The sequence below is a fragment of the Mycteria americana genome, chromosome 3 (genome assembly GCF_035582795.1).
Source record: "Mycteria americana isolate JAX WOST 10 ecotype Jacksonville Zoo and Gardens chromosome 3, USCA_MyAme_1.0, whole genome shotgun sequence".
NCBI classification, from domain to species: Eukaryota; Metazoa; Chordata; class Aves; order Ciconiiformes; family Ciconiidae; genus Mycteria; species Mycteria americana.
Genome location: NC_134367.1, coordinates 60302114 through 60313709, shown reverse-complemented (window position 1 = coordinate 60313709; position 11596 = coordinate 60302114). Strand labels below are relative to the sequence as shown.

The window sequence follows — 11596 nt, the reverse complement described above, 5'->3', positions numbered from 1 at the left end:
TATCTTCAGCTACACTCCCGATGGCCACATTCCAGCTGGATTAAACCTCTCCCCCTCCTCCCCTGTGTCAGCAACTTCCACACTACTGGTCTGCTCAAAACACTCATTTCTAAAATACAAGAAATAAACACTTAAAACAACATACATGCTGCATCTTAAAGAGACACCTCTGAGACTGATCACAAGTTCAGATTCTTCCTTCCTGGTATCTAATTCACCAGAAGTGTGATCACTGATTTCCCTATTTTGGTCCATCAACAGACTAGAGAGTTATTCTAGCTGCCTTCTAGCAAGAGGAGGACCAGGGATTTGATTCCTCACAGCCAGTGAAAATTCTTGGGTGATTTATGTGGAAAATCACAGGGCTTCACTTTTTTTTTTTTTTTTGCTATAGTACTATTTATGCATACATACACACCTACAGGCACATAAAACATTTAAATGGATTTTATCGTGAAGGAAGGGACTTTTTTTATGGGCCTGAAGGCAGAAGTAGCCACAGCCGTTCGGTTAGGAGTGTCTCCCTTTTCCACATCATGCCCTTTGCTCATGTGAAATACCTATTTTTTAGCACTGGCACCTTAGTGCATTCCTTGCCTCTCTTGCCACTGCTCCCCTTTTCCCCTTTCCCTCACTCCCCAGGCTACGGCCGAAACCCAGATCATCCCCCAGTGCTTTTATCACGGTAGCTGCATGTATATCCCCTCTTTTCCAAGTGGCATCTGGATCCCTCCTTCCTTCCCACTGGGAGCCATATTAGACCAGCAACAAACACTGCTTTATCTCTCTGGCGTGCAATGGAATGAGGGCATCCCTCTCCTCATCTCAGCATCCTTGCTGCATTTCACACCTTGGACCACGTAGGGAAAGTCAGATTCAACTCTAGAAAGCACCACACATTTGAAAAAATAGGAGACAAACATGTTTTCGTGCTATGCACTGCAGCTTACCTTTCCCGAGGAACAGCAAACCAGTACTCTGGTTGCTTTATCTTTTTACTGTACTGTTGAGACATGGTGGAGCTCTGAGACGCAAAGGACTTTCTCATAGGCTTGCCTACTTTAATGCACAGAAACATTGGAGGAGTCTTGCTCTTCTCCTCTTTCGAAGGAAGCATATCTGAATGAGAGATAAAAGAAGTGGGCTGCTTACAGGAAAATACAAATACTGCAGCTGATAAAACATTGTCACAAAGATTAATGATCTGGTGCAAAGGAATACTAAGAGGCACCGCACCACATACAGAATTAAAGCTGACATGTCATTCAATAGCAAAACTGGTTTAATAAATCCTTGTTCATCCTAAACTGTGGCCATTTATTCCCATTTCATCACAGCCTGTATCCCCCTCAGCTGTACAGCTACATACAGAATAGTCTTGTGAAAAAAACCAGTAAGATGACCAGGCTGGGTGCGAACTGCAACATGAAGCAGGCAAGTAAAGGGGGACAGTGTTTGACTGGGTCCAGGAAACCCATCCAGTCAAAGGGTAACCCTGCGCACGCACACACACACAAAGCCCAAACAGTTCCTCAACTCTGATGGTCAGACAGGCGTACAAACATCTTTTGTCTGCACAAGACGGGGTCAAGCATAAGAGCAGTTTAAGTTCATTAAATTGCTAGTGTGACAAAAAAAATGCTTATTAATTGCACTGAAGTTGCCTCATTCCTTTTAAGAGTACACACACAGCCTTTTTTTTTTCCCTCTCCCAATGAGAACAGCCACCAAATACAACTAGCGAGATATAAACCCTTCTAAAAGAAAGGAAAAATCATTTTAAGAACAACTGTTTTTAAAATAAAGACTTCCACTCTAATCATCCCCCACCACCTGATATGAATCAAGGGTATGTCCACTGGTTCATTAAACTACCGAGAGAGGAGCAGCAGCGCTCGAGGATGGACTAGTGCTTAGAGGAATCGGGCTGTAGTAGAAATAGTAATAGGTGTACACACTATCTAAACTGAGATTTCATTTTGTTATATGTTTTCCAGTAACAGCCTGAATTTTATTTGTAATAACCCAATGACCAATCAGGACAAAATGATCAGTCAGTAAGACTCTACACATATTCCTATTTATCACTTCTTTAAGGGTTTCCATAGCATGAAAGACACTAGACAGATGCAAACAGTGTTAATACTTTGGTACCGCCCTTTACAGCAATGCACTACTACTTTGGATACTATCAGAAATACACTCACTGACAGACTTCACTGAAGCAACAGAAGTTACCAATACAGAGTGACAATTCCTAGGCCATGAAGTGACCCTGCCAATACCGCAACTGGATGACATTTCACTGTCCTTCTTAAAGCCAGTAAACAGAGGTGAAGATTATGTAAACAGTGATAACTGAATATGGAAAGAGCACACAAGCTACTTATCAGACTAGAAGCTTAGGGAATTTGAAGGTATTTTTTTATTCTATATAGCAGATAATATAAAAATATAATACACAAGAGTAAAAAAAAGAAAAAAAAAAGACCAGGTATTATAGAAAGAGGAAATTTAGAGCAGAAGGCTATCAATTCAAAGGTTACCGTCATAATGCTGTCCAAGTCTCAGAGGAAACAAGGATAACCAGAGACCTACCTTCAATTGGCACTTGAATTTTCTGCAGCAGCCACAGTCTGATTTCTGATTGATTGTCTAACTGTGTTTCTTGACAGGTCTTGTCTATAGCTGGTACTAATGAAGAGTCCAGAGACTCTTTCAGATCCTTTTCCTCTGCTGCTGCTGAGCTGATTTCTAATGAAGGTGCTTTCCTTTCAACACAGCAGGAATCAAGCTCCATACTTTTAACTGTATGGACTTCATTAGCGTGGGACTTTGAACAGCTAAGTGTAAGGTCTATGCCAATTGCTTTATTGTTTTCACCTTTCTGGATTTCAGCCTTGTGTAAGTCTTCAGATGACTGAGACTCATTCCCATCTTTATTGAGGTAAAATTCAATAAGTTTATCTTTCTCTAGCTCTTTCTTAGTGTCCAATGCAGTCTCCACCTTACCTGTCGGGGAACTGACACATTTGTTTACTTCTGGAATAACATCTTGCTTTTCACACAGCTCTAAGTCTAAATCAGCTTTAGGTTCAACACTGTCCTTTTTTTCCAAGGAATCAACTGCCAAGTGCTCCTGGACTTCTGTAGTGGGTTTGGTTACCTGCTGCTTAGTTCTCCCCAACTCCCTGGGGTCAGCCAGCAAGCCTTCCATTACTGAGATTTTCCTGTCCAACCCTCTATCCATACGAGATGACATCTTTTCGAGCTCAATGAAGTCATCCTCTCCTTCTCCCAAAAGGGATTTTTCTTTGGTTTTGACATCTGAAGCATTTTTTTCCCCAGAAGGCTCCTTGGCACACGGATCCGCAGCAAACTTTTCCAAATGTTCAGTGGCAGTGATGTTGTTCGGAAACTCCAGTGACTTCGACGTGATTGAGCCTGTACTCTCAGATGACTGAAGAACTTCAAAATCAGCAGACTTTTCCTTATCTGAAGGCTTTATATGTTTGGCACCCAGAGCAACGGATGGATCCCCATTCTGCTGCCTCTTTTCCTTGCTAAGGGATTTGAATTTGCTGAAAGGATTGATATCTTTCTCAGAGGATAGGTCTTCCCATTCTCCTGGCCTGTACAGAGGACAAAGATCCTTTGGTATGTCACTGTTAGGGAAAATGATGGATGTACATAGGATGTTAAAAGCAAAATGGAAACAGAAAAAAAAAAAACGGAAAAGAAAAAATAAATAATATACCAAACTTAAGCTCTGAAACTCAACAAAAAATTACTTTCTCCAAAATAAACATACATCAGTGGGAATAAGTGACTTTAAAGAAAATGAAGAAAAATGCGGAAAGGATAATACCGAAATAAAATGAGTAAACCACTTGGCAGAATATGCCACATGGGTGAAGAAATGGTACACATGTAATAAGAATGCGCAAGTTATCAGAAGTTCAGTAACCAAAAAAACCACAGGACATGTATTTAGCTGCTGGAACTTCATTCATATCATTTTAACATTGTTATTTCCCACACCTGACGATGAGTCAACCTCTACAACCATCCATGCTTCCCTAGACAGTACAAATGTATTTCTGAGAAGAAAGCAAATTGGAGATAAGCCGTACCCTGTTTGAACACGTTTACTGCAAAACAGTAACTGGCAACAGAGTTGGGTTTTTTCCCTTTTATTTTTCTCCATTACTCAAATGTACTGTTCGAATGCAGACTTCCCCAAAGATTTCTTTTTCAAGCAGGACAATCATAAAACATTTCAAAATGGAAAATTCTTAAAAACTTAATGGCAAACAACTTGAGCTCTTCTTTACTGCTAAAAAGTCTGAGGTGAATGAGAATACAAGATTCTCATCACTTCAAAGTTACTAAGAAGTTACTAGACACTCTAGTAATGAGCATAACACAAATATCTGGAAAGTTTTTCTTGAAATGAGAAAATGGGTGGAAGTAGATGTATTTCACTCAAACAGGTGCTGCCTATAAGGACAAAACCTTGCTTAGAACAAATACATAAGCAGTGCCTCGGCTACACATAAATTAAAGTAGCCCACCCCAGAAAGTCTATTATGTATTACAAATGCAAACTATCAATGTATTTCTTGTTCTGAAGTGGAAGTATTTCACAGACTGGCATTTCTGTAAGTACTGAAGATGGCAGTTAAGGTGCCGTTATCTTCAAAAGTTTTAAATACTCCTCTCAGAACAGTCCTGGTAACACAACAAATGGTCCAAATCTAACCTTCTTCACTTCCACTGAAATAACCCCAGAGATGGGTCAGTGCAAGAGCCCAACCACGGCATGTCACCAATGCTTTTATACTGGTCTCCTTTGCACTTTGGTTCTCATATTCATGACCCATTTCTCTTTACTGCCACTGAAGTGTTCTAAAAAGAAAACGGAAGAACAGTAGAAGAACAATACAAGTGAATGACTCCTTTGCTGGCACTTTCCTTCCTTGATTTGTTTTATTCTGCTGCATTAAAACTCTTCCCCTCCACTTTTCCATGACCCTTACTGAAAATCTGTAAACGTAAGTTCAGAGAAGAACACTCCTTACGATGGCAATGCATCTTTAATCTTCATGTGAGAGATGTCATTGTAGAGAGCTATTGAGACAACCTCCTCCATGGGGCAGATGAGCCCATATTCTTCACAGCCATTCTCAATTACCAGAGGATCAGACTTATGTGGGTCAAACATGATGTTGTTTGGAGTTACTATCATGACTCCTCCAACTACGCCCTAAAATAGGAGAAGGAAGAGTCAGCACAGCACATGTAATTCACTTATCATTTGGTATTGGATTTTAGGCTACTATCCTAAAAAGAAAACCCTCTCTCCTGCCTCTTTATACCCCGTCATGCAATGTTTGCTAACAAAATATTTTGGTTCCCAATTGCATCAAGTCAGACATTGTAAGGAGAGTAAAGGAAAAGATTGCTTAGTGACACCCAAGTTCCTGGCTGATAAGGAAAAACATCTAAACTATTCAACTGTCAGTGCTGGCAGCTACAAGCTAAAACTGCAGATTGATTAGCAATCTCAGACAAAATAGGTTAGTGGATTTAAAAAAAAGTAGTACCATTTTATTCTAGATGCAGCCACCAGTATGCCTGAAGGCAGTCTTACTCATGAAAATGTCAAGGTTACTCTGCTAAGCTACATTACAGTTCCCCTTGATCTACTCTCTCAGAGGTACATGCAAAAAGCTTCTCTATATAGGGACCTGACACAAAACAGTTTCTCCCTGATCTAGAAGCAGCTTCTACTACTGATCCAAGCATATTTTGCACAGCTGTAGAAGACACATTTAATTCTTCAAAACATGCTCTAGGCAGGGATTTGATAAGAGGCTGCATCAACCATTATTCAGCATTCAGCCTATGGTGACTGACCATTTTTCAAGGTTTAAAAAGGAGATTTCTAATGTCTTGCTCCTGCACCCTCTCTTCCAGATGAGCTACAAAATTCACCAGACCAACTCAGAAGATGTGCGTAAATCATGACATCTGAGAAATAGGAGCCACAGATCAACAGGAATGACCTACACTGTAGATACTATTAATTATGCAAGGTCACCTGCAAGGCAAGCCAAGTAAGGCTAACAAAGGCAGGTAAATGACCACAAGCTTGGTTTGTTTTTTTTTCAAATCTGGGAGATGCTAAGCTGGTGGCTTGGCACTGGCAAGTGAGTACATGTGTGCCTGCTCCTTTGTAAAGCAAAGTCTGCATGTGTTTCCCATTTGCTTTGCCTGTATGACTCACATACACGTGCCTGCTTTCTGTTTGGATGAAAGAATCAAAATCAAGTGCAGAGGCTTCTCCCACAGGTATGTAACTATTTAGCCAGAAGAGCAATAACATCAGTAGGCTGTACTTCCTACCCAGCCACTGCAGGAAGCAAGGCAACAAGGGATTTTAGCTACACTGGCAAAGAAGCTGTCCCACTTTTGATTGTTCTGACTGCAAATTACTTTTTCAGTCCTGCAGCCATAAAATTGGCAATCTGTATCCTCTGCACCTAGCAAGCATCACCTAACAAAGCGACAGTACTGCCCTAATTTATATGCGAGACACCAAGTAGCCCTCTATTACTTTCTACAAAATAGCAGACTGAAAAATTGCAGAGTTGTTAAATACAGTCTACATCCACTCGATGTGAAAAGAAGCCAACAACTGTAGGTGCAAACACATCCATCTTACAAAAGTCAGGATTAAGAGAAAAATGTTTAAACTACAATGGTTAGCATCTCCAGTGTTATAAATTCCAGAGAACTTGAAAACCCAAACATGCAGACACCTAACTGAAACCAGAGTCAACAAGAGTAATGTATCAAAGTAGACAGTTCAAGACGACAGCGTCTTGCAACCCTGAGAAGAAAAGAGGGTTAAAATACTGCCCAAGCTTTTTTCCTTTGCTTCGAAAACAGCTGCTGTAAAATTTAGGGTGGAAGTCCCAGTAGGAACACATATGTTACAAGAACGCTTGCAAGAAAAATAAAGAAAAGGTTGTATCATGCAATATTTATCTTTTTATTAGGGTTTGCATGACACTCATTAGCAAATGCAGAAGCAATATGGACATATTTGGAAACACTGCTCTGGAAACAGTTAAAATTTAGCTTAAAGTCATAAATGAAATAGATAGGCATGTGCTCATTTTATAAAGCTGTTGCACAATTTGATGGAACTGGACAACTAATCCTGACATGTCATAACTCTAAAGTGCAGTCTTCTCTGTGGATCTAGCAATACAGTCTTAAACAGATAATTCTGGTAAGACATGGTGAGGGAATGAAGATGGGTAGAAGAGCTATTCTTTCAGAAAGCAATTATCATAACCGATTAAACAATGGAAAGAACAAAATGATACAGCATATTACCACGGTACCAATAAACACAGAAGTGATAGATAAAGCCACCATAACATTTACATTCTTTACACACATGGAGCACATTTGACTCCCCCAGTATTCATCTCTCACTTATCCAAACAGATTTTGCTTTTAAAGAATCTCAAACAATGCCCAAAAGCCAGGTTCCACCTACCTTACCATCTGTGAAGTAACGACAATTCATTTTTAAAAATTTGACAACCACAGGCTCATCCTCTTCTGACGTAGAGGACAGGACTCTCTCAACTGGTTTGAAGGCCTTTCTTGCCATATCAGCATCCTTAAAACAGAAAGAGTTCAGTGCAGAGCAACAGGACCAGAATCATATACTTTTAGATTTTAGGCAACTAAAAGGCCAGGTTCAACCAACTATTTTCCTTTTGCTTAAGGAAGACAAGTGGTAGTCACGTATGTATGTATGTATGCACACTTCCCGCAGTATCCTGTATGGAAGAAAAGCCTCGTAACATTACAAAAAACCTCCACACAAATAACAGGCAAGAAATTAAAAAATGCCAAGGCAAGTCAGCTCACCAAATTTCAATGAGGTACTCTCATTAAGAGAGGGCCAGTCGTGCCACCTCACCACCATGCACAGAATGCACTGGTGTGGTTCCCCATGGAGGTGGCACAGAGGCGTAAGACTAAGGTTAAACACAGTTATTCACTCCAGGCTTCTCTCCACTTTCCTTTTCATTAGTTATGGATTTGAAATATCTAATTGCTTTAACATCAGCAGGTGGACAGCTAAACTCCCCAAAACTACTATCTAAAATCATCATAGCCAATCACCCTTCTAAGGAAAATGAAAGATTAGCTATGCCAAGGCCTTTCACAAAGATTAAATCCAGCAGTCTTGTCTACGTAAGACAAGTCTGTATTTGGGTACCACCATAATATGCTTAACTAGAAAGAAACTGACTGCTCAGACTAAACTTAACAGCCTCCATGCTCAAGGATCCCAATGCAAGATCAAGGCTCTGGACTGCAGAGCAGCATAGAAATCCCCAGGGTGAAACATTAAATAATTCTTCATATTTAACTTTCTATTCTTTAAAAACTACACACTACACCATTTTCAATTGCTTTGATAGACTCTGGGCCCAACTGAACTTGTACTGGGTTTCTATGCTCAGACAGAATTCCCTTAATTTGGAATATTTTAAAGAGATGGTAAATTTTGTAGTACAGCAAATTAAAATTAGTGTTACTCAATACACTACACGCAAGATCTGAACTGTAACCTCAAAAAACTGCTATTTACACAGCCTTGAATCTCAACTTCAGAATCAGAAATTATTTTGTGAGTTTAAGACCACAGAACCAATGTTTGACTTACAGGGAGTTTATCATATTCGGCATCTGATGATGAAGGAGAAACAGGAGCACCAGGACTGAAAGAAGGCAGCCTCGCAGCACTTGTTTCTGGCACAAAGAGAATCTAAATATAAACACATATGTCAAAACAGTAAGACACAAGCTTCAAAAAGTTATTCACTATAAATACTATGTTCTACTAGAAAGACAACCCAATATTGATCACTCGTGATTACAATGCATTCCTTAACAACTACTTATTCTACAGTCCTTCACAGGTGGGGATGGCAGGGCACATGCAGGTCTAATTAATTACAGGATCTAGCTCTACATTTGGTTTTGCAGCACAGGCAAGAAAATAGAACATCTTCCACAGAATGAGAACCTCCTTTTTTCCCCCAAAGTTACAATCCCAGGCTGGCTTGCAACCATCACAACTATAAAACAAGTAACCGTAAAACGACTATTAACAGTTATTAACTTGTAACAGCAAACTCTGGTCCAAAGAGAAGGCTATTGCTGAAGATGGGGGATTTTTAGTGCTAGAAGTTTACAGCACTTTGCTATAGGTTGTCTGTTTCCAAAAATATACTTGCATCTCCAATTTAAGAAAAAATTCTTTATATGAACCAGCATTTTAGCATCATGTACTACATTTAAAAGAAAAACACCCCTTACTAATACAAGTGTATATGAAAATATAATGCTTTGTTTGAATTTTCACATTCCCTCACAGTGAACATCCCAGATTTTTAGTACAGCAGTACTAAAATTGCAGTACAGCTTTGGACCTCCACCCCAAATAAAAAACACAGTCATTTGTTGCAAGTGTCAGAGCAAAGAAAGATACTTCTAAAGTTTAAAAAATAGTCATAGTTCAGTTTTAAACTAAAAATGTTCAGAAAAACAAAACCATTTTCCTTATCCCAGCTTTTGTCTGCTGGGTATTCTTAGGCAAGTCACGCCATCTCTTTGTGCCTCAGTTTCCCCATCTACAAATCAGGACACTTCAATCTCTTCATGTCCCTGAAGCAGAAGTAGAGATCTGCTCTTCATGAACCAGGTGTTAGCCTTTACATTTGCATTTCCATTACGTGACTCTCCCAAAAACAGTCTATCTCCATTTATTTCTCATCTTACAGGAGACTGACTCATCCCCAACGTAATGGCAAGAGCCATTTCAATTACTGTACCTAACACTCTAATTCTTTAATGTATTATATATAGCATTTATCTAGGCTTTCCAGGAATTCGACTCTCTTGCAACAGCCACATTACCCTCTTGAGCTTCAGTCATCTTTAAGTTTTAGTGACAGCAAATAAATAACAGAAGTCAGATATGGCAATTACAAAGCTTTCCCCCCACCCCCCAACTCCAGGTAATGATCTAGTGAGTTCCCCTTTGAGGGATTTAAATTACTGTTCATTATCCTTGGATACAAGTACCTAAAAGATATGTGAAAGAAGTAAAAAGCTTTTAAACACATAGCAAATAATCAGGTTTCAGGTATAAAAAAAACATAAAAGGTTTACCTGGCCTGGCACAATCGTCTGCGTGAAAAGCTTATTGAGCTCCACAAGCTTGTTTGGGGTGATGTTAAACTTTAATGCTATGCTGTTTATGGTGTCCTGATTTCCAGCCTGAAGAAAGAGTTGAAGCTTAAGATACCATAGTGAACACATTCAGCACACCAGCTGAACTAAAACCATCTAACAGACTGTTTGCGGGAAACAGATTTGATGATCTCAACACACCCCCTGTTTAATAGCTTACGTGATAAGCCAGTATCAATAAAAAGAAAAAAATATTCTCTCGTACTATACAGTAGACAAAATGGAGAGGAGTTGCAGATGTCCCTCTCCTTTTCTCATAAAACTTTAAAGCAGCACCACCTTATTTAGAACTGGCCTGGCAAGTGGGGAAAGGACACACATTGGAAAGTTCATTACACCTTCAGCAGTCGCAGCACGTTCAGGCATTTGTGCTGTTCCCAGCTGGGACGCTTGCCTTCCACAGTCGCTCTGTGTGATGCAGGCTGGGGTTCAGGGACCTAGCTGGCTCACACAAAGACCTTCTGGGCAGAGCCAGTCCTGTGAGCCACCAGCAGCACACTGCCACCCTGCTTCAGCTTAAAGAGGTCTCATGTCATCTCAGGGCCAAGCACAGGCCAACCACTTGATGACCTAAGCAACATTGTGGAATGGAAGTATTTTTCAGAATAACAAAACCAATTACTCTACTAAAGAGCCATGGTGCCGAAGTAAAAATAGGACTGGCAGCTGTGAGAACAGGCAGAGGGCCTGGGTTGAACAGTGCTTCAGGACATGAGCCTAGCTCTTCCCACACAATGATATTTGGAGCAATCCCTATTGATACAGGTACAAACTGCAGCTGGTATTCACTTAGTGCTTTCAGTTTTGTGCCACTGGCTCCCTCTCAACCTCAACAATTCCACTTTCAAAAAACAGACATGAACAAAGCACACACCGATACTTACAGTATATTCTATGGTACCATGGGGTTTCTGAGAAACCATTTTTTTCTCTTTCTTTTCATTGGTTTTGTTTTGATTGTCATCTAAAGAGAAAAAAAAAATTATTCAAGTAATTGACTTTCAAGATGTTTGGCTGTCAACATGTTTTGAAAAAGATCTACAAGATGTGCAAATTGCAGCTGTGAACAGGAACAAGAGGGCACATCAAAAATATCTATTAGGCCTTAAAATTGCATTGCAAGGCAAGGAAAACTGCATCAAGTGCAGCAGGTTTAGTAATCATTCAGGAATCAAAAGTAATGTATACATGATACTGCTCCCATGTTTTTCTCCATGATTCCTACACAATTCAGCTGTTGGCTACA

The 11596-nt window shown here is 39.9% G+C and overlaps 1 protein-coding gene across 6 annotated transcripts in view; it reads right to left on the bottom strand.

Annotated features, from left to right (window-relative positions):
• Positions 1–11596, bottom strand: part of NCOA7 (nuclear receptor coactivator 7) — a 99198-nt gene that overhangs the window by 19609 nt on the left and 67993 nt on the right. For 4 of the 6 annotated variants that reach the window (XM_075498681.1, XM_075498678.1, XM_075498680.1 and 1 more), the window contains exons 4-10: positions 11235–11314; positions 10270–10377; positions 8759–8860; positions 7574–7699; positions 5082–5266; positions 2599–3665; positions 951–1119 (exon numbers count right to left, since the gene is read on the bottom strand). In XM_075498681.1, the coding sequence (XP_075354796.1) occupies positions 951–1119; positions 2599–3665; positions 5082–5266; positions 7574–7699; positions 8759–8860; positions 10270–10377; positions 11235–11314 (1837 nt within the window). The remainder of the gene's footprint in view (positions 1–950; positions 1120–2598; positions 3666–5081; positions 5267–7573; positions 7700–8758; positions 8861–10269; positions 10378–11234; positions 11315–11596) is intronic. The other 2 variants (XM_075498683.1, XM_075498682.1) reach the window with 2 other exon arrangements.